General features: G+C 40.8%; 1 protein-coding gene across 1 annotated transcript in view; it reads left to right on the top strand.

The window, feature by feature from the left end:
• MYO3B (myosin IIIB) overlaps nt 1-26,624 on the top strand; it is a 428,901-nt gene that overhangs the window by 254,704 nt on the left and 147,573 nt on the right. Inside the window, exons 23-25 of the mRNA XM_007459030.1 lie at nt 4,961-5,040; nt 12,238-12,315; nt 14,552-14,757. Coding sequence (XP_007459092.1) covers nt 4,961-5,040; nt 12,238-12,315; nt 14,552-14,757 — 364 coding nt within the window. The remainder of the gene's footprint in view (nt 1-4,960; nt 5,041-12,237; nt 12,316-14,551; nt 14,758-26,624) is intronic.

Genomic DNA, 26,624 nt, shown 5'->3' with positions numbered 1-26,624 from the left:
TTTCCCTTTAAGTTAGAAGCAGGGAAATTATGTGGGATCATTGCAAGCTCCTTTTTAGAGTCTTTCCTAACCCAGTTCCCACGTAGGATATAAATTCCATCCAAAGCCTCTAACTTCCGTTTTCACTCCCCAACACATGTCAAGCAGTCACAGGAGGGTGCTCTGGGGCAATGAGGCATCCTTAGCCAAAGAGGCTGTCTGGGGGGTGTTAAGCAATGAGGATGCTTAACATTTGAAAGAAGTGTGAACACTGTATTTACATTTAAATTAAAATGGAAACTTCTTATAGGTAATGTTTCTGAAAGGTGTGTGTGGCACATCTGCCGAGGTCTATTGTTTATTCATGCTGTAAATCCTTTGAAATGTGTTAAAATGCTTCCCACTCATTATAAAGCTCCTGCCACCCCTGGATTACGACTTTGATGTCACCAATCCTGCTTCAAAGGGTTCTTTCTGGGCTATTAATCACAGTTTAGCCTCTGAAGATATCGCCAGAGAAAACATTTGGACATCTTTGTGCTAGACTTGCTAAAAACTTTGAAATCTTGAGTGTCTTGCAAATGTACAAATTGCAGCATTTCCTTTCATTGACAACTTTTTATTTTGCTACAGGATCAAATGACATTTTAGGTAAAAGTGCAAACAGATCTCTTGGTTTGGGAGGTTAGGGATGAGAGAGGAGATGAAGGGTGGGTGGTGAGGAAGGGAGATGGGAGTCTGAGCAGGCCGTTCAGACCCTTCAAAGGCAAGACGTGGTAGGAATTAAAGTGGCCAAGACGTGGAGGTTCAAAGTGGAGTTGCCTTATCATTTTTTCTCATCTTTCTATTTTGAACAAACCAGTGCTCACAGTAGCCAATTAGTGAGATTCTCTGTTCTTCTCTTACCTTCTACGCTCTGAGACCTATGTGAACTGTTCAAGCAAATCATCGTCATCATCATCATCGATGCTAGGAACACAAAATGAGCACTTACCTTGTACCAGCTGTGTGTTGACAGTGCTTTTCGTGAATTATTTCATCCAATGCCCATAAACAGCTCTGAGGATTAGGTAGTAAGTACTGTCTTCATGTTGTAGACAAAGAAACCAAAGCTCTGAGATGTTAATTAACTTGTTCAAGGTCAGCCACTATGACTCAGAGGCTGTCCCCCCTGCCTAACTAACTCTCTCTTCATCAGCTGTTTCAATGGGGGTGGTCAGGTTCCTCCCTTCAGGCTGAGGGACCCATATTGACAGATCTGCTCATCAGTCTGTACCTTAAATCCTGACAGTAGTGTTCTCTATTGCCCACCTTCTCTTTCAGGAAAACTCCCAGCATCCTTTTTTCTGCCTTATTTGTCTCTTTCAGTGACTGGTAAGCCCTAATTGGAGACTTTTTGTGGTAAAAACTTATAATGTGAAATCTACCCTCTTAACAGACTTTTAAGTATACAGTATGGTATTGTTTACTGTATGCACACTGATGTACAGCAGATCTCGAGAAATTTTTCGTCTTGTATGACTGAAACTTTGTACCCATTGAACAACAGCTCCCCATTTCCCTGTCCCCTCAGCCCCTGGCAACTACCTTCTCCTCCTTGCTTTTATGAGTTTGACTGCTTTTGGTACCTCATATAAGAAGAATCTAACAGTATTTGTCCTTCTGTGACTGGCTTATTTCACTTTGCATAATGTCCTCCTGGTTCATCCGTGTTGCCCCAAATGGCATGATTTCCTTCTTTTTCTAAGGCTGAATAAATATTCCACTGTATGTACATGCCACATTTTCTCTATCCACTCACCCTTTGACGAAAATTTAGCTGTTTCCACTGTTTGGCTGTTGTGAATAATGCTGCAGTGAACATGGGAATGCAAATATCTCTTCAAGATTCTGCTTTCAGTTCTTTTGGATAAGTACCCAGAGGTGGGATTACTGGATCATATGGCAGTTCTAGTTTTAATTTTTTGAAGAACCTCCATACTATTTTCCGTAGCAGCTTTACCATTTTACATTCCCACCAACAGTGCATAAGTGTTCCAATTTCTCCACATCCTCTCCAACACTTGTTATTTTTTGTTGCTGGTGGTGGTGTTTTTTATGTGGGGGAGGGGAAATAATTTTCCCTCTACCTTTCTAGGTTCTTAGCTGAGACACCCCTGTAATAACAAGACAGATTTAATGGGAGAAAAACAAACAGAAATTTAATAACATGTATACCTCCTGTATACATGGGAGATATCCAGGGAAAACTGACTAAACTCCCTGAAATGGCCCAAGCCACCAACTTAAACATTATATCTAGCTAAAGACAAAAGATGTTGGGGAGGCTGGTTATTGGAGTTGACTAGGAAAAGCACAGTAAACAAGGGTAAGGTTGTTATGCAAATTTAAGTTGGTGCCTTCTCCATTGAGAAGAGTTCCTAGAGGTTTAGAGTCATCTCTTTCTGGTACAGAGAGGGAGACACCTTTACATATGGAGATTCCCCTTGTAAATTTTTCTTACAAAAGGGTAATTTCTGCTCAGTTTTCAGAGCTTCACATGTGTCTGCATTTAAAAAAAAAATAACCAGCTTAGAGTATTCAGTATGTCAAAGGGGCATATTTTGCTCTTCTTCATTTATAATGGCCACCCTGACAAGTGTGAGGTGATATCTCATTGTGGCTTTGATTTGCATTTCCTTGACTGTTAGTGAAGTTGAGCATTTTTCATATACCTGCAGGCCATTTGTATGTCATCTTTGGAGAAATGTCTACTCAAGTTCTTTGCCCATTTTTTAATCAGCTTATTTTATTTTATTTTTTGCTGTTGAGTTGTAGGAGTTCCTTATATATTTTGGAAATTAGCCTCTTATCAAATATATGGTTTGTAAATATTTTCTCCCATCTCTGGGTTGTTTTTCCCTCCTGTTGATGGTATCCTTTGCTTTGCAGAAACTTTTCGTTTGTTACAGTCCCAATTGTCTGTTTTTGCTTTTGTTGCCTGTGCTTTTGGTGTCCTATCCAAGAAATAATTGTCAAGACCAGTGTTAGGAAGATTTCCCCCTATGTTTTTTTTCTAGGAGTTTTATAGTTTCTGGTCTTACATTTAAGTCTTTAATCCAGTATGAGTTGATTTTCCAGTATGATGTAAGATAGGGTTTCAGTTTCATTCTTTCGCATGTAGATGTCCAGTATTCCCAACACCATTTGTTGAAGAGATAGTCCTTTCCCCATTGTGTAAAAGATTGTTTGACCATATGTGCATGGGTCTATTTCTGGGCTCTCTATTCTGTTCCATTGGTCTGTATGTTTATCTTCAGGTCAGTACTGTTATGCCATATTGTTTTGATTACTGTAGCTTTATAATATATTTTGAAATCAGGAAATGTTAGGTCTTCAGCTTTTGCTTTCCTTCTCAAGATTGTCTTGGAGTCCTTTGTGGTTCTATATGAATTTTAGGATTGTTTTTTCTATTTCTTCAGAAATGCCATTGAGATTTTGATGGGGATTGCACTGAATCTGTAGATCTCTTTGGGTAGCATGGACATTCTAACAATATTAAGTCTTCTAATCAATGAACACAGTGAAGGGTAACAGAATATGCCACCCCAAAATATGCCACTTTGGCATTAAAATTATTTTAAGCTGAAGGCAATTGAGAAGAAGCAGGTACAAGAAAAGGCTCTCTCCCTTCCCCCTATTTGCCCAAAAGCAGGGCATAAATTTGTAAAAATATGCCCCCTCTCCTCTCTACCAGAAAGCACATAAATTAATCACCAGAGACAACTCTAGACGCTTATAAACTCAAAGACAGCACCAGAGGAACCTATATAACGCATTAGCCCTTATCTTCCATTAGCTTCCCTATATATTTACCCTCCCACAATTTCCCGCCCCTAGAAACTCAAAGTTCTTTTCCATTGTCTTGTCACTTCTTTATAAATTTATTATTCTTTTGTTAAGATGTTATGTAAGCCCAAGTTCTAACCACCCCTTTGAGTTACTCATCACTAAGTACTCCTGTGTATATGTGTGATACATGCATTAATAAACTTCTGATTGCTTTTCTCTTGTTACTCTGTCTTCTGTCAGTCTAATTTTTAGGGCCTCAGCCGGTGAACCTAAGATGAGTAGAGGAAAAATATTTTTTTCCTCCCCCACAATGGAATTGCTTTCCTTTTACTTTTGTTGTATAGTTTTCAGTATACAAGTTTTCGCCTCCTTGGTTAAGTTTACTTCCAAGTATTTTATTCTTTTTGATGCTATTATAAATGGAATTGTTTTCTTAACTTCCTTTTCAGATTTTCATTGTTAGTATATAGAAATGCAACTGATTTTTTTATCTGTTGATTTTATATCCTACAACTTTGTTGAATTCATTTGTTAGTTCTGTTGGGGTGTGTGTGTGTGTGTGTGTGTGTGTGTGTGTGTGTGTGTGTGTGTGTGTTTGTGTGTGTGTAATCTTTAGAGTTTTCTACATATAAGGTAATGTCACCTATGAACAGAGATAATTTTACTTCTTCCTTTACAATTTGGATGCTTTTCTTTCAATTTCTCGCCTAACTGATCTAGCTAGGACTGCCAGTACTATGTTGAATAGAAGTGGTGAGAGTGGACATTCTTGCCTTGTTCCTAATCTTAGAGAAAAACTTTCAGTTTTTCACTGTTGAGTACATGATTTGTGGGCTTTTCATATATGGCCCTTTTATGTTGTAGTAATTTCCTTCTAGTCCTAGTTTAAGTGAATTTGAGACCTTTTGTCCTTTCTTATTTGCTTATTAAACTAATATATATTCAAATTATATTACAAATTATTTATAACATAATTTACCTCCAATTTATATCATTGAAGTTTCAAAATTCAAATTTTTCCAAATTTTTCAAATTCAGAGCAGATCATTTAGAACATTCTGAAAAATACAAGGGCCCAAAGAGAAAAATTACTCATCATACTGTTGTTTCACTTTTCCTTTGCCTTAACTTCTTTGTCTCTTTTGCTCAGGTAACTTGGCCCAGACAAGAGCCAGGATAACAGCAGCCTCAAGATCTTTGCCTCCGCATTTCAGTGCTGGGAGACCCAAGGTAAGTAGTATGTTTGTACTCAAAATACTGTGGACGACAAGATGTTCCCACCCTAGGGATTATCCTAGGTGGGCAACATTAGTTTTCCTTTATCTGGCCCACTACCTGGGCAGTCTGGAAGAGAGATTGAACGGATTTAGGAATCGGGTTAGGAAATTTGAAACAGCACCATGGAATCCTTTGCAATCCTGTGTCAGGGAAAAAAAACTTTTCCTCTACCCTCTTAAGTTCAATATTTGGGGGAATGTGAAATAAACTGACATATTAGCAAGAGAAGAAAAAAATGCTTTAATCATATACATACAGTAGTTCACCAAGTAAGTGACTCAAAGGGCCAGTTAGATTTCGGGGCTTATATACCATCTTAATAGGAGATGAAGAGAGGAAGAAGGACGTTTGTGGGACAACAAATGACTTTTGGGAAAAATAAATGGTCCTTTAGGAGAATAGATGGGAGGTATAGCAGTTTTATGACAATGTCTATTTAGGTAATTTCTTACCCCAGTGCTGACTTCTCATCTCTGGTGATAGGAGTCAATCTTCTCTGATTGCAAAGCTCCCCTCTCGGAGGGGATTTGAGACAGCTGAATTCTTTTGGGAGGCTTTGCTTTTAGGCAGATAACGGGAGTTCCAAAAAGCTTCTTCTTGCAACTGTTGATTCTTACATGTCTTCAGTTCAAAATAATCCTTATGCCACTGTGGCATATCTAGACCCCTTCACCTGATTTTCAGAAATATCACTTAAGATACAGAACAATGACACTTGAAAATTGTTGACACTTGAAAATAAAGTCCATCTAGGAAGAGATAAAGCACTTTTCCTTGAAGCTATCACCAACCTACAGAGGAGGATAACAAAAGGAGTCAGCAGGGAGGAAAGAGACCATGCCCTTTCCTACTTCTCTGCTTTGCTCTCTGAAAAATGAGCGGTGCACTTGTCCATGCAAAAGCGGTGTTAGAAGGGTTCCCAAATATCCCGCTGTAAAATATTTTAAACTCTTCCATCCTTCCTGATAATGCTTAGCACAAATCTCAAGGACTGGCTGGTTAATGCGCATTGTATATACTAATACTAACACCAAGAAACAATAATGTTAAAGGTGATGGAGTAATAAACAGGTCACATCTCTGAATTTTCTTACCTTTTTGTTTACATTGAATATTAAATAATTCATTTAATAAAGAATGATCAATACAGCTGCACATAATGCCATTGACTATTACCCCCAAATTGATAGAGGTGTACATATCTATACTTACTCCCTCTGAGAATAAAAGACCTGCACATAAATAGGGATTCAGATCATCTTTGTTAACAATAATTTTTACACCCACATTGTTAGTACAATCTTGTGGAATATTCTACTTTTCAACCTTGTGAATTTGTGGCAAGATGTTAGGGCTATTTAACATGAGTTATATGGGCCCCTCAATGAGATTTACAGAGAAGTTTCAGTGGTTATGAGAGCCTCTTGATATTACATGTAAAATGTTGTTTGTGTTAAATACAGTTGATTCTCATTATTCACAAGACTTATGTTCTGTAAAGTTACTGTGAACACTGAATCAGCAAATCCTGAGCATTGCTCCTAGAGGAAATACACGGTTAGGTTCCTGCAAGCCTCTGGTTACAACACTTTTGTCAACTGATTAATACATAATCTTGTATTATGTGTGTTTCTATTTAAAGACACTTTATTTAATACAATTGACCCTTGAACAACATGGGGGTCGGGGCACCAACTCTCCACACAGTCAAAAACCCACATATAACTTTATAGAGGGCTGTCTGTATCCACGGTTCCACAGATGCAGATTCAACCAACTATGGATCGTGTAGTAGTACTGTATTTACCATTGAAAAATATATGTGTGTAAGTACATCCATGCAGTTCAAACCTGTGTTGCTCAGGTCAACTAGATACTTCTTATAAATAATTAATTATATGTAGTATTGCTTTGTATAAAACAATATCTCAAGTACAGTATTTGTATCATTGAACTCAAGGCCAACGACACTATAACTCATGCCTTGAACAAAGCTAATCTAACACACAAATGTTCTCCAACAGGCACTTGACAGCCTCCTTCCACTTAGGAACACTAGACAGCACTTCAGCACTATCATTAGGGGCTATTTTATATTTATTTATTTATTTTTAATAAATTTATTTATGTTTTATTTTTATTTTTGGCTGCGTTGGGTTTTTGTTGCTGTGCACGGGCTTTCTCTGGTTGTGGCAAGTGGGGACTACTCTTCGTTGCGGTGCATGGGCTTCTCATTGCAGTGGCTTCTCTTATTGTGGAGCATGGGCTCTAGGCGCATGGGCTTCAGTAGTTGAGGCACGCAGGCTCAGTAGTTGTGGCATGCAGGCTCAGTAGTTGTGGCACGCGAGCTCTAGAGCACAGGCTCAGTAGTTGTGGCGCATGGGCTTAGTTGCTCCACGGCATGTGGGATCTTCCTGGGCCAGGGCTCAAACCCGTGTCCCCTGCATTGGCAGGCGGATTCTTAACCACTGCGCCACCAGGGAAGCCCCAGGGGCTATTTTAAACAGTAAAATCACCAGCCAAAAGCACAAAAATGCGGCACAAAAATCGTGGCACTTAAGTAGACCTTGAAAAAGACACTTGTTTACAGCATGAGAGCTGGAACAAGAAGACAGAGCGTCACCTTGTTCAACCTCAGCTGGAAGCGTGCACATCAGATGTCAAAGTTTCCACTGCTCTGCATGTCTGCAAATGACCGTGAAAGCGTGTGAGCACTGATTGATTTGGAGATTACAAATACATTTCAGCAAGTAGGCAAATTCACAAATACAGCATCCACAAATAATGAGGATCAACTGTATATGTGTTTTTTTGCAGTCATTGGCTTCCACCAGATTCTAAAAAGGATCGTGACACATTCCTTTCAAAAAGATGAAAGACTCCTGTGTAATAGTCTCTGTCAACTCATATTCCCCTCCTTTCCTCAATTTGATGTTTTGACTGCTGGACTCTGCCAGGACCTGTCCCCCTGCCTTCCACATTCGGTATCAGCACGTTGTTATCTCCCTCCCTGCCCTGCCTACATGAGAAATGTGCCCTCAAGTGTGTGGCGTATATTTACATCACTATAATAAATACAGGTGAGATGAAAATGACTAGAGATTTATTGTCCCTGGGAAAGAATATGAGCTGAAAGTTCTAATTAAGGCATCAGAAAATATGAAGGGTAACAACAGCAATAAAAAATTCCATCAGTTCCTCTCTGCCTTCTCCAGGATGAAATAGCACAGGTGGCCTTGCAGAAAGCTGACCTCCACCACATTCAGCACCCTCACACTGGGCCGGTGTCAAGGCCAGCCTTGCTTCCTCATTCAGTGCTGTGGAGACTTTTGAGGGCAGTGATGCCGTAGGGACTGTTTCCTTGAGAGAGGGATGGATCACTTGATAGCCGTAAAAATTCTTGACCAAAGGCCTTGTCAAGAACCTAAATATAAATACTTCTGAGGTTTTGGGATGCAGATAGTAGGTACTTACGGAGACCAAGGGGGAAAAGAAATCCTTCAGTTTTTCATTTATTGCTGAGATCTAGATGGTTTGTGAGACTTTTTGGAGTCTATGTCTTTATCCTAAAGTAAATTTAGTTGACAGATGAGGCAAATCTTTTTAATAATACCATGCTTTCAGACCGATTCTATAAGTTGTAACAAACCACATAGAAAGGCAGTATGTAATGTTTAAGGAGTAGGTTTTGGAATCAGAACTGGGTTCAGATCTAGGCATGGCCAGTTACTAGCTGCAGGACTCTGGGAAATTTACCTAAAGTCTTTGAGCCTTAACTTCTTTATATGTAGAATAGGAGTGATAATAGTGTTTACCTCATAGGGTCCTTTTGAGAATTCATTGACATAGTGTAGGCAAAGTGTTTAGCATAGTGATTTCACATCGGAAACAGTAAATGTTTTATTACTCACATTTTGATAACCATCTAAAATTCCATGTGTGTAGTCCATATGTATACAGAAGCTTGCTCATTTCCTGTGGGCTTGGGGTCTGTACCACAATTTGTAAAGCTTACTCATGACTACTTTGAAGGCTAACCAGCACTGCTCACAAGGAATGGGGTAGGACATTTGTCACGTGGGCAAAAAACAAGCTTGCTTAGCTCCAGTTGGCTTATATTGTTGTAGCAATTGGTGGTGTAGAAGAAGGGTATACTGGGTTAGAAAGACAATGTTTTTATCCAGAATATCAGTTCTACTGATCATTTTGAAATTGTTTTCATTGGAAGTATTTTCTCTGCCAATAAATAAAAAGATGTCCTTGCTGTGTTGCATGGGCGCTAGTACTCACCTTATTCCATGGAACAAAACCCTGCATCCTTAGTATTGATCACTGAGCTAAGACTGAATCCAACATGGTAATGAAGGAAGGGGAACTGACTGGCCTCTTGCGTGTGTGCAAGACAGTGGTTTTTAAATAACACAGGCTTTGGGAAGTTAACAAGTCCAAGTCCATACAGCTATTAAGCGGAGGAGCCAGAATTTGAAGCAGGTGTGTCCAGTTCCAAACCCTGTGCCCTGTAGCACATACCCCCTGAGCCTAGGAAGCCTTTCCTGTCTCTTCCTCCTATCTGAGGTAAAAACTTATAAGATGCTATGGAGAGGACTGGTTTTTTGTTGTGAAATCCCCACCTTTGGAAAGAACTATTTGTTAGATGATGACCTCAATAGAACCTACTTTCTGGATTGTTTCTAAGAGACATTTTTTTTTTTAATTAAATGAGGCTACGATTAACTAAATTAATTCAGAAAGACAAGCTCTTAGGTTAGACAACAACCTTCTCACCTCTTTTTTTTTTTTTTTTTCCCCTGAGTTTTTTTGAATTCTGTGGAGGTCATGGCAGGCCCAGTGCAGACAGAGGTCTCCTACTTTGAAAGGTCAAGAGAGGCAACTTCTGGTTATGTCCCTCGTCCGAAGTGAAATTCCCTCTTTTAGATCTACTCCATGCACAGGAGAACTTCATGACTACGCAAATATGCAAGAGACCCTTGACCAACCCAAATTCCAAATTCTTAAACTAGAAGGTACCCCAATAGTATATTATTTATTCTTTAAAATATAGTACTAAATATGTAGGTGATGAACTGTAGACAACCGTTAACATTTCCAAGTTACATGTAACACAGAATAGGTTTTTACTTACTTTACAAGAGTTACTCTGTATGTGAGTATAAGGACAGAACTAAAGTCGTGCTGGGTGGCTACAGGAGCACACCAGCCCTATAACTTGGATTGCAAATTAGTGCTTCGTTCTGTATTTTTCCAATTTGCTGCAGGGGATGGGTACTGATCTTGAAAACAATACATATCACACTTTTTAAATTATGTCTTAGCAGAATTAATATACATCAAAGATTTTTCTGATCACTAAACTGTTAAATTCTCAAATGCCAAGGGTCCACTGTATGTTCTGAGGAAGGGTAACAGGTAAATGCTACTAGTAAGAGAAATATGGATGAACTTTTCAGCTGCCCTTTCACAGTGAATTACAGCTTGAGAGGCTGGCACTCGCTGACTAATTTGAATGAAAAGGGAGGGAAAGGAAGGAGGAAAAGCAGGGTTCAAAGCAAGCTGTGGTTCTTCAGAGAGGATCTCTGAATAAAAGAAATAGTGGGAAATTCCCAAAAGTTGTGTGCACATGAAGGTCAGGTGGGGAGAAAGAATGTTTAGGAAAACTCTCAGAATTTACAATTTGGCCAAAGGCAGACCCTAGACAAGATCTTGCTTCCTTCAGTCCTAACTAGCTTTCCCCAAACCTCACCAGTGCTGAGCTCTATCCTCCAAGTGGGGGTGAGATGGGGAAGAAACCTTCCATGTGGTCCCTGCAGATAACACCATAGGACCTCTGCAGGTGGGGTGGGTGTGTTTGTGTTTTTCTCTTTTTTCTATGAGAGCAGCCTTCCTTCTCAACACAGAGCTTTCATTTCCTCCTTTCTCATTAAAAATATTAAAAAGTCAGACCTACAGGCAATTGTACCATTGCTTCAGCTGCATCCAAATGAAATGATGGCTTTGGGAACAGATCCAATCTGCAACCTAGAGAATGCAAGCTGCACCGCGGACCGCCCCCCGCCCCCCGCCCCCTGACATCACTTCTCTCAGAGTTACCCTTATATTCCTGCTCACTATTTAGGTTGCTTTTCTAGTTTTTGAAAACTTAGCTCCACATTTATTCCCCTTCTTAAACAGACCTGTTTTCTTTATCCAAGCCAGCTGAAGCCTTTCCATTTTGCACACAGTCTCCTAAATGCCTCATTATTCACCCACCTCCCCATGGCCCCGTCCCTTCTAGCACCCACTTCTCACTGTTGTTGAACAAGGCTGCAGACATTCTCAGCCCATGGGGAGGTGGCTGCCTGGACAGCAATCCACTGAGTGGAACACACGTGCTGACAGCAGCATCTTCCAGTTCAAATGTCTGTGCTTCATACCCTTGCCACCTGTTCCGAGCAGATGGGAGGCTGCCACAGAGGAGGCTGGTGCTGAAATGCCGCTCATGTGCTCTGCAAACCAAATAGCTTTGTGTGTGCGGGAGCAGGGATTTTATTGTTGTGATAAAACGATGGAACACAGGGTGCCACAACTGTTTGCTACAGTTGTTTTCATTCTAAATTCCTTCCAGTCCGCCCAGGTAGTTGGGGGCAGATGATTGGGAACAGGTGTATCCCAAGCTCTGGTCCGCAGTGAGCACGTGGTAACTCTGGGCGGCAGGAGGGGTGTGGCAGGGTTAGTATCTGATGGCTGGAAGGCGAAAGGGCTCCCCTAATGCTCTGTGGTGCGACCGGGGCTTTGTAATCACCCAGCCTCATGGGTTTTGCCCAGTTTTCTTTTAAGAAATAATTTGGTCTCATGTGACATTATTGGAGAACTTAATAGTGGCCCATTAGAGCATGGAGAAATACAGAAATAACACTGATGGGGGTCTGTACTGAGACCATATAGTATGTCACAGAGTGTGGTCATTGTCAAGAGAGTAGAACAGTGCGAATTCTGTTTTTCTTTTAGATGTCTTTAAAATCCTCCCCCATGGTCTGTACAGGTGTGTCCTAAACATCAAGGCCCCTCAGATATTTGACCAAATAACCTTTCAGATTTGGGGAAAATAAATTGTCTATATCCTCAAACCACTCACCTCTGCCTGTGTTTCAGGTGGACACTCTGGAGGTGATACGGCATCCAGAAGAAACCACCAACATGAAGGGGCAGACCATGGCTTCTTACTTCCGGGTATGGAGTGTTCTTGATCTCTATTCTGCCTGTTTCCAGAAAAGACTTGCCAACCCTTCCCACAAGAGGCCCAGATACCACAGAGTCACGGAAATAAGAGCAAAGCTGAAGAGTCAGTTAAGAAAGGTGGTGGTGTGTAGGGAGAGGAAAATTATAACAGGGAACCCCCCTCTGAGTACAGTGTTCTCTGATCTCAGAAAGACCAGATGAACCCTCAAGTGTCTACAGAAGGCCCTCTCTGCCACTGGCACATAGCCCTGTCCATTGAATGTGCTGATTCTGTTAGCATTTCAGCTGCTTCTTGGCCTTAAAACTACTGGAGTCAGCCACTTTTCCAGCATATTTACTGAGAAGTAAAGTAGTTAATACAATTCCCAAAGGTGGTTTATCAAGTTCATGAGAGGCTATGTCTTAGCTTCGACTTTCTTTTCCTAGACTGAATTGACCCACTGCAAGACCCATTTGCCTGAGCCCAATTATTTCCCATCTCTGTTACCACAATTCCTCATGTTTCATCTGGTGAAATGACTCCTTTGAGTAAAAACGTCGTCTCTAGAGGGACTCTGTCAAATGCACATTAGATAGGAAAGATAAGACACTGTCACTTTGTACTAATTTGAACAGATTTGTTTGTCTTCAAATTATGAAGCATTGGGGTTAGAAGCCCCTTTTAGATCATTGACTACGGGGAGCTGAGGTCCAGGCAGCTTCACGACGGACATGCTCTTAAGCCAAAGATGGAACTACTGAACTCAGGGACAACGAAATAAGGTTGTAAGTTGGGGTTGGCCACAGGAAGGGGTTTGGCGGGAATGGTAAGTCAAGTGGATCATGAGTTGGAGTTGCCAGGCAGGCTGAAGGGTAGGGCCTGGGAGCCAGCACCGTGCAGAGAAGGTTCCACCAAAAGCTAGCAGGTTCAAGAAAGATGTAAAGCTAAGAAGTCTGACTTACCCAGCTGTGCTTTAGAGGAAGACTAGAATTGGCCTCAGGGGTATGGATTGTAAGGGCCTAGAGGACTTTGGGTCCAGCACTCCATCTGTGCAGTGATCCCTTCTCCAGCAGATGGGTTCTCGCACTCCATCTGTGCAACGATCCCTTCTCCAGCAGGTGGGTTTTCAGCCCCTGCTTCGTCCCTCATGGTTGGACATTTCTAATTGCCACTTATTTCTTATCTGAGACCTACCCTGATCATGCCCCTTTAGTGACTTGACTGTATCCTCCTAGTGTGTGTGTGTGTGTGTGTGTGTGTGTGTGTGTGTGTGTGTGTGTGTGTATCCCATGGGATTTGGAGGCTCTGACTGACTCTGTGAGGTCATCCTCAAGATCCTAGAGTCCCTCTTTCAGCAAAAGAAGCCTCTGGCTTACAATTTTCAGAAATACATCCATAACAACCAGTTGGGTGTCCTCAAAATACTGGTCCCCAAATGCTAAAAAAAAGGCACATTGCCAAGCTAGGTAACCATGTATTGGATTAGTAGGAGGTAGGATTATGAAATAATGGGACTGATTTTACATGTGGCTTGTAATTGCCCCTGAAGGCATGTCCAAAAGAGGAGCTGCCACAGTGGATGCCCGTGAGGAGCAGTGAGCACTGCTCAGCTTTTCCGTGTGCTCTCTCTCTGCGAGCGCCCCTGCCAGACACTCGCTGTATGTTAGTTCAGCTTCATTATAATCTCTGTTTTCCCACTGATTTTCTTGTTTTCTTTGCCCTCTTTATTTTTCTTGTTTTTCCTCTGCCGTATTAACAATGACATTGGTAAGATCTGCTTAGACTTTCTGGTGATTGTTGGGTTGAAGAAGCAACTGACCCCTTCCTGAAAGCTGGACATTTTATGAGACCAGCGCTCTAACCCCTGAGTTAGGGAGCCAAAGCTGGATATTTTAAATTATGGATGCAGTTTATGAACATCACCTTGGCATACCAGAGACAAGCTAGTTCTGGTGATGGAGTTACGAGGTAACCTAAGCAAGTTCTTAGACGGCTGAGTTTCTGCCAAATTGGATATTGCCTGGCACCAGGTGATGTTTAAAGAATGCTTTTGAATCTGTGGGCAGTGATAAGTACTCGTCAGAACTTATATTGTTATTTCTTTTTGCTGGATTCTTGTGTGGCCTCAAAGGTTCCATGAGTTGTTTACAAGCCAACAAACTGCCCTGGAGGCCCAGCAGGCCCGTGTCGTAATTATCTATTATGTTTGTGGTAACCTCATTTCATGTGTGTTTTTCTCCCTGGTAGTTTTCTCTGATGGATCTGCTCTCCAAAATGGTGGTGGGACAGCCCCACTTTGTACGCTGCATCAAGCCCAACGATGACCGAGAGGCACTGAAGTTCACCCGAGACAGAGTGCGGACCCAGCTCCGCTCCACAGGCATCCTAGAGACGGTCAGCATCCGCCAGCAGGGTTATTCCCACCGTATCCTCTTTGAAGAGTTTGTGAAAAGGTCAGTCTGGTATCTTGGGAACTACATTATGTTAAACACAGCTCTGCCAAGGCCATTCTGTCCCCTGGGATCACGCCTCCTGCCCACTTGCCTCCAAACATGTCATTGGCTGGTTACCAGCTAGCATTTACTTGCTTCAATGTTGTGTTTCTCTTGTGCTCCAACTAAATTATACAGTCATCTGGAGGACAGGTTAAGCTCCCTCCTGATCACATTTGAAAAATAGAAATGTCCATAGATATTTATCTGTTATATATCCTTAGGTTTCAAAATCTCCAGATATTTAATTGCTATGACAAAAGTATCCCTCCCTAAATGGGTCAAGATTCTGGCAAATGTAAGTGCACCCAGGCATCCACTCCTCTCCCAGCATCTGGCACGATATAATGTGATAGCTAACATCTACATAGCACCTGAATTGTCCCAAATATATAATCTCCTTTGATCCATACAACCGCCCTGTAAGCTAGGCTTTATTATTATCCCCTTTTATTATTATTCCCCTTTACAGTTGAGGAAATTGAAGCACAGAAGGAAGTTAAGTGATTTTACCAAGATCCCATGCTAGTAAATGGTTGAGCCAAAATTTGAACCCAGGCAGTCTGGCTATAGCAACCACACTTTTAATCTCCTCGGTCTACTGCATTCCATAAATGTTTATTGCAAAAATTGCTGTAGAGCTTTCTAAACCCAGAAACTGCCTTTACCTAAGAGTGAAATGCTGCTCTTTTCTGAACAGCTGCCATAGGTATGCCTTACACATGCATATGATTACAGGTAGGATTTTCACAAAACTTTCCGTGAAGAAATAAGGAACAAGAATAACAGGGGCTTCCCTGGTGGCGCAGTGGTTGAGAGTCCACCTGCCGATGCAGGGGACACAGGTTCGTGCCCCGGTCCGGGAAGATCCCACATGCCGCGGGGCAGCTGGGCCCGTGAGCTGTGGCCGCTGGGCCTGCGCGTCCGGAGCCTGTGCTCCGCAATGGGAGAGGCCACAGCAGTGAGAGGCCTGCATAACTGCAAAAAAAAAAAAAAAAAAAAAAAAGAATAACAAAAAATCATCTCTGAGGAACACTTACTGTCTGAGGATATCCAGAGAGGAAAATTAATATTAATTATAAAATCTGTTTCTTTTTACCACCATTCTGAAACTTATGCCCAAGGTCATTTTTACATTTTTTCCTCATGGAAGAATGGATCCTAATATGGCAGGTCGCTTCATCAGGTCTTCCCAATGCCACTAAATTCCATGGAGACAAAAGGGCAAAAAAAAAGTTCCTTGCAATGAGAGCTTTTAAATTAAAAATAAGAACGAAATGGCTTTTTAAAACGAAGTGTCTTTGAACCTCTTTTTCCCTCTTAAATCTGGAGGTGGAACAAACAAGCAAAAAAAGATTATTTTAGCGCATGAATGTGACTAGTCAAGTATTTTTAGCCACTAAGTGTTGAATACATAAAAATATTTAAGAAAACAGGTCAAATGCTAAACAGATTGGCACTTCTTTGTTCGTAAGCAGAAAACCAATAGGCAAGTATGAACAAGAGTTTCAAAATGTCAGTAAATCTGAGGGTATCAAAGATTTCTGAGCCAGCAGGTTAATTGGTATTTTGATCCTTTTGAGCAACTTAACAACAAAATGGATGAGTTAACAGTTTCCCCCCTTGATGTTATTCAACAAATAGGTGCGCCTCTTATCTTCCTGTTCAGGAGTGCTGTTTTGTAAACTCTTAGCAGGAAATATGCAGACAAAACAATCAAAGGCAGGGCTTATCAGGTGGTGGTAAATAAAAGATAAAGACTTGTTTAATGTTACTCTTTACGTTTTTGTATTTTCTGGCACTCAGGACTGAAGCCTGACGTGCACACCTGAAAGGCTGTGTTTTGAGGATTATGTTGTCGGGTTCCCAAATGCAGAAGGACCTCCCCAAGTCACCCAAGTCTGCAGACATGGCCAAACCTAAAACATTTCTTTGCCCCATCATCCTTGAATTTTCTGGCAAAATGACTTAGAAGTGCCCTTCCTATTTTCCATTCATGGAGCCTTCAAAGAAAGGGTTACTTCCAACATCCTCTCATCACTGGGGCCAGGTGGATTGGAAGCATTCATTTATCTAGTCTCAGGTAGGCGTGAGAAAGGCCACCTGACAGTGCTGGGCAGCTGGCTGAAACCTCCTGGAAGTCATGCTGTTGAGACATCACAGAAAATGATTATGCACACTCATTGGCTTTGTGGTCAATGGGCTCTGAAGTATGGTCTGGCAGAAGGTCTGTACTGGGATACACACATATGACTGCACATATTGGGATGTGTTCTGGCCAATGTCTCAAGGGTAGCACAGCACATTCAGTTCAAAGTCTTATGGATTGTTTCTTAAAGTCTTGTAGTAAATAATATAATTTAGTGAGGAGATCGGAGTTCTCGTCTCCTCTTGGATATAGTATTTGGCAAGTAACCTAATATTTCTGTAAAAGGTGTTTCATCATTTGCATGGTAAGAAGTCAGGAATACACAGAGCCCACATCCTGAAGATTTTCAGAGATTACATGCAGGTTCCGGGGCCTTAGCCTCTGAGTCCTCCAGAAAGGCCCGCCTCTCCCAGTTGAGCTCACAGGAGGGAGAACTGCATTCCCAGGACCCAATTCATAACAGTTGTTAAATCAGTGTCTGTCGAACAAAGTGAAACCTTACCTCTTCTCCTTCATCAGCCACTTCCATTTCTTCTCATGACGGCATGAGAGCTGTGTGCGCCCTGGCATCTCCTTCATCTCCTTCTGCCTTCTGTTCCTCTACTCCCTCTCCTCCAGAAATCGAGGGTCACCTCTGTCTTCTCACTTTCTCCAAACAATCCATCAAAAGTCCTGCCAACTTTACCTGCTCAAGTTTCTCAAAAAGTTTCCCTCGGGAATTTCCCGATTCCCTTCTCCCAAGGCTTTATTAATCCCCCATCCCTTCTCCCAAGGCCTTTTAATAATAATAACAATAACAATAATAATAATAATAATAAAGCAACAGCTTGAGGTATAATTCATATATGATAAAAATCACCCTTTTAAAGTACACAGTTCTAAGGTTTTAGTATATTCACAAGTTGTACAACAATAACCACTATCTAATCTGAACAGCTTTTTATGTGCTTACTGGTCATTTGTATTATTTCCTTTGAAGAAAGGTTTATTCAAATCCTTCACCCATTTAATTATTGATTTTTATATACTCTGGATACTAGCCCATTATCAGATATATGATTTGCAAATGTTCTCTCTTATTCTGTGGGCTGTCTTTTCAATTTCATGATGGTATCTTTTCATGAATTAAAGTTTAAATTTTTGATGAAGCCAAATTTTTCTGTTTTCTTTTGTTAGTAATGCTCTTGGTGTCATATCTAAGAAACCATGCTTAATCCAAGGTCCTGAAGCTTTATTCCTATGTTTTCTTCTAAGACTTTTATAGTTTTAGGTCTTATATTTAGATCAGTGGTCCATTTTGAATTATCTTTATGTATGGTGTGAAGTACAGGTCCAGCTTAATTCATTTGTTCATAGGTATCGAGCTTCTCCTAGCACTGTTTGTTGAAAAGACTATTCTTTCCCCTGTTGAATTGTCTTGGCATCCTTGTTAAAAATCAATTGACCATAAATTGGTCATAAGTTATTTCTGACTCCTCAATTCTATCCCACTGATCAATACCTATTCCAAACCTTTTGAGGCTCTTTTGTCCACCCTCTTGACTTAACTTCCAAAATGGACTTCATGCCCGTTCTGTTCTCCAAAGAGCCACAGAGTACAATTTACCTAAAATTCCTATCTAATCATGCCGCTTCCTTGATTAAAATCCTTAATTGAAATGGCCATCCCAGACCTCACTGGGTGAGCATCAACCCCTCTGCCTGATACGGGGAGTCTCCCTGTCTGGATCCTGCCCACCTTTGCAGTCTCTTCTTTCTTGTCTTCCCACCTCTCAGCTCACATTCCAGCAAAAAACAAACTACTTAAGAGTTCTATGAACACCCCATGTCATTCCATGCTTCCCTGCTTTTGCTCATGTTGTGCTCATGCTTTGGTGCCTGAATCCCCCTTCTCCAAGTTTTCAGTCAGCTGACTTAACCTGGCTAACCCCTGCTCATTCCTCAGGACTTTGAACAGGCATTTTCTTCCCTGCAACACCCTCCTTCACTCTCCCAGGCTGAGTTAAGAGCCCCTCTAATGAGCTTCATCAGTAGCACTTACTACATTGAGGTAGAAACTAGCTGCCGGTCTCTTACCTTGACATTAACCACCTGGGAGGCAGGAATATTTTGCAGCCAACTTTGTATCTGTACTGTCCAGCACTGTTCAGCACTGTCCCTGATACAAATTACGTGTTTAATAAATATTTATTGAATTGAATCAAACTTTTACTCCTTCCCCTTCATCACTATCTTCTTTTACCATCTCTTGACTGACTCTTTGGTCCTTGCAGTTCTGAAGTACATGACAAGAATATGGACCTGGCTTTGTTGAGGTTAAGTTTAATCTGCATTATAAAGTAGAATCTAGATTGTTAGAGCATAAGATTTCAGGTAAGTGATAAGTAGCTCTCTATCAAGAAAAGATAAGGAACCATAAAAAGTTAATAAAAAGTCTCTACCCAGCTTGAAAATGCTATTATTAGAGTTTGATACATTAAAAAGGTGACTTTTATTTTTTTTTTATTTTTTTTTTTGTTGTTGCTCCACTGAGGTTTAAGGTTTATTATTTAGTGTTTAACGCATTTTTTTTTTTAACATCTTTATTGGGGTATAATTGCTTTACAATGGTGTGTTAGTTTCTGCTTTATAACAGAGTGAGTCAGTTATACATATATATATGTTCCCATATCTCTTCCCTCTTTGTCTCCCTCCCTCCCCAGAGGTTGTTGGGAAGGTTGTTAAAACCCAAATTTGCAACTGGAATGCTTGCTGAAAGCACCTGGTTACCTCAGCAGTCAATATAAATTACAGAGGCTTTCGTCCTTATCCCCTCCTGGGGCACGTGGAGCACAGCCCTAAGGGAACTCCTATTACTCTTTTTTCCAGTGCTCCAGGAGACGTGCACATCTGTTGTTGACACATGTGGAACCTCAGCTCTCCCACCACCTCTCACACTGTTGATGTGATCATGATATTTTCAAACCTAAGGAAGGACCTCCAGGCAGAAGGAAGACACACCTGACACAATTAAAACCAAAACAGTTGGCACACTGGGATACAGATGAGGAATTTACTGCCTTTCTCTGTACACTCCGAGCTGCTGGATGTTAGTGAAGGGTTAAGCTAAGGACAAAATTAAAGAATTGTATCTGTTTTCTTATTACATGAAGAGGTTGCATCACTTGGTTTTTCCTTAAAATCTCTGACCATAAAATTGTGACCCTTTCCTAATTTACCTGGGCTACTTCAAGTTTACTTTGGGGAACTCCTTTCCACAGACAGATTGACATTGCCTTTTAGGATCTTGCAATGCATGCTGGTTAAGAATCTTAGCCTGGGAACCACCCGGACCTGGGTCTGATACTTGACTCACCGCCTACTTACTAGCTGGGTGACCTCAGGCAAGTAGCTTCCCCTCGGCAAGCCCATCTCCTTATCTGTAAAGCAGGTAGGACACCCCACTGCCAGCCTGGGAGTATTCTTGTGAGGATTCAGAGAGACCTTGGTATCAAGTCTTCCTCTCGGTGACCGACGCATAGTTAAGTACTCAATAGTTTCTTTGTTTTTACCATTGTAATTGTTTTACAAAAGAGAGTCGAACAGATAAAATGCACAAGCTGACCTGTAACATAATTGAAAAACTTAAGGCAATGCACATGTATTTTGGCAGTTTAGAATGTGATAACTGGACAAACGTTTCTTCCTTGTTGAGTGCTCAGCAAAGTCTGCATACTGTGCTATTAGAAATGCCTGTTATAAGGGGAACAGACCTCCACCAGGTTCATAGTATCATTTGAATTTGAAGGCATTCCTTTCTCACAAAAGGAATTGCCATTTGAAAGGACAAGTCCCTATGAGGAGTAGAACAGACAGCAGAAGGTCTTGGCTTTTAGCTGCCTGAGCCATCTCAAATAATTCATCCAGTCTTCTTGACCTCTGCTTCAACCTCTCTGTCCAGGAAAGCAACAGGTATATTGCATGCAAGGAGGTTACTGATTCCTTCAAGTTTGATTTTGGGGTCAGATAGAACTAGCTTCAAATTCTAGCTGCACAGCATGCAAGCTGTGTGGCTAATGATTTTGAGCCCTAGTTTATGCCTCTGGGAGGAGATTAATGGGGTACCTTCCTGATAGGTTTGCTGGGAGGATTAAAAGAGAGCAAATTGCCCAAGCTTTGCAAATGGCAGCTAATAAAATAATGAAAACTTTTTGCTTTCAGAACTCTATCTTAAATTGAGGACTCCAAAGAGCTTCTGTGACTATTATTAATTTTTAATTAAAAGTAAGTTAAAATTTATTTTATTACTATGAGAAACAAAATGAGAAACTTTAAAAATATTTGTGTATTAATTTAAAAATCACAGCAAACTCTTAATATGCTAACATAAAAATACATTTTTAATAAAAAGTAACTTTTTTTAAAAAAAGGAACAAAAGAGAAGACTTCATTAGTTTTTTTTTTTCAAGTCCCTTTAATGTCTTAGTAGGAAGGAGTGGAATTCTCATATCTGCTTCCACTAAAATCTGTTGCAGTATCACACATTACTTAGCTTCTGGAAAACTCCACTTTACACCCTAGATGGAATGAAAGCAGAGAAAAGCAAATAATACCTTGGCATTATAAAAATAGTTTTGACCTCATGGACTCCCTGAAAGGGACTCAGGGACCCCCCACTCTTTGAAAACAACCGACTTGGGACAACTGTCTTTCAAACTCTCAAACTGTAGATGATCCAAAGGCTTATGTAGAAAAAGAATGTTACAATGCATAAGAGAAAGAGAAACATCAAGGCCAAGAATATAGAATATCTGAGTCCCACTGAAGAATTTACTTTTAGAAATAAGCTTGTACTCAAGTACGGGGCAGGAGAACAGCAGGAGCCCGAACATATTTACAGAATCAGGCAAGTATCAGGCAAATATATTCTCCAAACAGACTGGACAAACTTGTGATGCCAGTAATCCAGACATCACAGATCACTGCTTCTATGTCTCTTTCTCCGTTCTCCACCACTCCACACCAGCACTGCAGGAAAATACCCATTTGCTCTCTGGATTATCGAATGTTGTAGTTATACCCCACCAGGGCATGGTGACTCAAACCCAGAAAAACTCATGGGTTTTTCAAACACACAGACCTGGGTTCAAAGGCTCGAATTGCCACTTAAGAGCTATGTAGTCTTGGAAAAGTTACTTAAATTTACTGAATCTCATGTATATGATGGGGATTGTGATGGACTAAAAATGACCATATTCTCTGCAACTCCTCCCATCAAAAGTGTGGAATGCAATGGAATACTACTCAGCCATAAAAAAGAAACCTTACCATTTGCAATAACATGGATGAATCTAGAGGGCATTATACTAAATAAGTCAGACAAAGACAAATACCACATGTGATCTCACTTATATGCAGAATCTAAAAAACTAAACAAAATGAAAACAGACTCATAGATACAGAGAATAAATGGATGGCTGCCAGAGGGGAGGGTGGGTGAAATAGCTGAAGAGGATTAAGAGGTATAAACCTCCAGTTATAAAATAAATAAGCCTGAGGATGGAATGTATAGCACAATAATGGTCAATAATACTGTCATAACTTTGTATGTGGACAGATGGTTACTAGATTTCTCGTGTGATCATTTCATAATGTATGCAAGTCAAATCTCTATGTAGTACACATGAAACTAACATAATATTGTATGTCCACTATCTTTCAATAAGATTTTTTTTAATTAATTAAATTTATTTAACACACATAGAGCTAATTCAAGTAATCTCCTTCTTGAGTGAGCTTTGGAGTTTTTGTCTTCAAGGAATTTGCCCATTTCAAGAAAGTAATCAAATTTTTTAGCAAAGTTGTTTATTATATTCTCTTAATCCTTCTAATGATGTAGATCTCTAGTGATATTTTTTCACTCCTTACACATAATGTATATATTCTACCTTTTTTTTGAATTTTTGAATTTTATTTATTTTTTTATACAGCAAATTCTTATTACTTATTCATTTTATACATATTAGTGTATATACGTCAGTCCCAATCTCCCAATTCATCAATAATGAATCTTTCAATAAGATTTTTTGAAAGTTGAAGTCTATTTTCTCATGTCTTGAATTGGGCTGGCGCTGAGTCTGCATCACTCTATGTGGTCGAAGCGGCAATACTTAACTTTTGAGCATGGTTTCAAGAGGCCCTGCAGCTTCCACACTTACCCTGTGGAACCCTGAGGCCCCCGTGCTGTGATGAAAGATTCCATGGAGGAAGAGGGCCAGCCATCTCTGGTGAGGCCCCAGACATCTTATCCCATCCAGCCTCAGCCAAGCAGCCATATGGAGAGTTCCGGTGAAAACAGCAGAACCACCACCCATTCAGCCCACAGAACTGTGAGAAATGATCATTCTGTTTTAGGCTACTAAATAGATGGGTAGTTTCTAGGGTGACCAATTTGTCCCAGTTTGCCTGGGACTTGCCCACTTTTAGCTGCCAGTCCCACATCCCAAGAAACCCCTCAGCCCTAGTTGGTCACCTATTTGTAGCACAATTGCAAATACCTTACACAGGAATAAGAGCGTTCAACTCAGTGTTTGAGAGAATTAAGTGAAATGATGAGGTAAAGGCAAAATATAGACAGAGCCCATAAAATGAAAGGTTTTGTTTTTCTTTTCAATTTATAAAATAACTTTATAATAATTTATAATTACTCTATCTTTAATAAAATAATATTTCCATAGCTAATTAAAATTTGATCTTTTATCTTTGTCTATAACTGAACTTCTCATTCAGGGCCCTAATTGCTTTTTTTCTTTTTTTAAATTAGTTTATTTATTTTTGGCTGCGTTGGGTCTTCGTTGCTGCACGCGGCTTTCTCTAGTTGCGGCGAGCGGCGGCTACTCTTCGTTGCTATGCGCGGGCTTCTCATTGTGGTGGCTTCTCTTGTATGGTTGTTAGTATTTGCCTTATGTATTGAGGTGCTCCTATGTTGGGGGCATAAGTATTTACAATTGTTATATCTTCTTCTTGGATCGATCCCTTAATCATTATGTAGTGTCCTTCTTTGTCTCTTCTGATAGTCCTTATTTTAAAGTCTATTTTGTCTGATATGAGAATTGCTACTCCAGCTTTCTTTTGGTTTCCATTTGCATGGAATATCTTTTTCCATCCCCTTACTTTCAGTCTGTATGTGTCTCTAGGTCTGAAGTGGGTCTCTTGTAGACAGCATATATATGGGTCTTGTTTTTGTATCCATTCAGCCAATCTGTGTCTTTTGGTGGGAGCATTTAGTCCATTTACATTTAAGGTAATTATCGATATGTATGTTCCTATTCCCATTTTCTAAATTGTTTTGGGTTCGTTATTATAGGACTTTTCCTTCTCTTGTGTTTTTGTCTAGAGCAGTTCCTTTAGCATTTGTTGTAAAGCTGGTTTGGTGGTGCTGAACTCTCTCAGCTTTTGCTTGTCTGTAAAGGTTTTAATTTCTCCATCAAATCTGAATGAGATCCTTGCTGGGTAGAGTAATCTTGGTTGCAGGTTTTTCTCCTTCATCACTTTCAGTATGTCCTGCCACTCCCTTCTGGCTTGTAGAGTTTCTGCTGAGAGATCAGCTGTTAACCTTATGGGGATTCCCTTGTGTGTTATTTGTTGTTTTTCCCTTGCTGCTTTTAATATGCTTTCTTTGTATTTAGTTTTTGACAGTTTGATTAATATGTGTCTTGGCGTATTTCTCCTTGAATTTATCCTGTATGGGACTCTCTGTGCTTCCTGGACTTGATTAACGATTTCCTTTCCCATATTAGGGAAGTTTTCAACTATAATCTCTTCAAATATTTTCTCAGTCCCTTTCTTTTTCTCTTCTTCTTCTGGAACCCCTATAATTCGAATGTTGGTGCGTTTAATGTTGTCCCAGAGGTCTCTGAGACTGTCCTCAGTTCTTTTCATTCTTTTTTCTTTATTCTGCTCTGCAGTAGTTATTTCCACTATTTTATCTTCCAGGTCACTTATCCGTTCTTCTGCCTCATTTATTCTGCTATTGATCCCATCTAGAGTATTTTTCATTTCATTTATTGTGTTGTTCATCATTGTCTGTTTCATCTTTATTTCTTCTAGGTCCTTGTTAACTGCTTCTTGCATTTTGTCCATTCTATTTCCAAGATTTTGGATCATCTTTACTATCATTATTCTGAACTCTTTTTCAGGTAGACTGCCTACTCTTCATTTGTTAGGTCTGGTGGGTTTTTATCCTGCTCCTTCATCTGCTGTGTGTTTTTCTGTCTTCTCATTTTGCTTATCTTACTGTGATTGGGTTCACCTTTTTGCAGGCTGCAAGTTCATAGCTCCCGTTGTTTTTGTGGCTAAGGTTGGTTCAGTGGCTAAGGTTGGTTCAGTGGGTTGTGTAGGCTTCCTGGTGGAGGGGACTAGTGGCTGTGTTGTGGTGTATGAGGCTAGATCTTGTCTCTCTAGTGGGCAGGTCCACGTCTGGTGGTGTGTTTTGGGGTGTCTGTGTACTTATTATGATTTTAGGCAGCCTCTCTGCTAGTGGGTGGGGGTGTGTTCCTGTTTTGCTGTATGGTTGGCATAGGTTGTCCAGCACTGTAGCTTGCTGGTCGTTGAGTGAAGCTGGGTGCTGGTGTTGAGATGGAGATCTCTGGGAGATTTTTGCCGTTTGATATTATGTGGGGCTGGGAGGTCTCTTCTTGACGAGTGTTCTGAAGTTGGCTCTCCCACCTCAGAGGCAGAGTCCTGACTCCTGGCTGGAGCAGCAAGAGCCTTTCATCCACTCGGCTCAGTTTAGGACGTGGTCAGAGTAGTTACCTTCTCTGGACACCCCTGATTTACTGGAGTTCAGTCCCTGGGCGACTTTTCCCCGGGGCCAGTGAGGAGGCAGGATGTCATTATCTGGCAGTTCTCCAAGAAAAGCCTGCTGTTTCTCGGCGCGGCCCGCCTGAGCGCCGCCATCTTCAAAAAGGTGACTTTTAAACAAACTTTCCTTCCTTCTCTCTACAATAAACGCTGATTTTTTTTTTTTTTTTTCCTAGAAGAGACAGACTTCACAGGACAAGGGAGATTCTCTGCTCTGGCTCCTTTCTAGACTCTTTTCTCATCTTCCCACCTCTTAGCTCACATTCCAGAAAAGAAGGAATCTTAGATTAGAGCTCCCTAACATAGCACAACATATGCCCTATTAAGGCAAGAGCCTCTAAAAGCAGGCTGCTTACTTGGTGTATTAGTCAGGAATCTTTTAGTAACAAGTGACTGAAACTGAAGTGAATTGAAGCAAAATTTAAAAGGGGATGATATATTGGCTTACATAACTAGGAAGCTCAAAGATATGTCTGGATACAGGACATCAAGCAATTTTACCACACCACTGTCTTCTTTTCAGCAGCTTTGCTTCCCCTCTTTTGAGTTTCTTGTCAGCTAGGCAGTTCTTCCTCACACGCTGGCAGAGACAGTCCCTGGAAGCTCCAGTAGGAAGCATCCTAAAGGCTTAGCAACGTCAGCAGCAGGCAGGTTCCTGAGAGTTCCCATACAAGGAACTCTCTGGTTGTCCCAGCCTGGGTCATGTGCCGGTGCTTATACCAGTAACTGTTCCCAGGGGGATGATTGGCAGGGTCTTTGGTCAAGTGCCAGGGCATGGAGTCAGCCCCATGTGAACCATGGTCTGAGGGGCTCTGTTAAAGGAAGGAGAGGAAGAGCG

Source organism: Lipotes vexillifer, unplaced genomic scaffold (assembly GCF_000442215.2).
Source record: "Lipotes vexillifer unplaced genomic scaffold, Lipotes_vexillifer_v1.1 scaffold1241, whole genome shotgun sequence".
Classification (NCBI taxonomy): Eukaryota; Metazoa; Chordata; class Mammalia; order Artiodactyla; family Lipotidae; genus Lipotes; species Lipotes vexillifer.
This window is presented reverse-complemented; position numbering and strand designations above follow the sequence as displayed.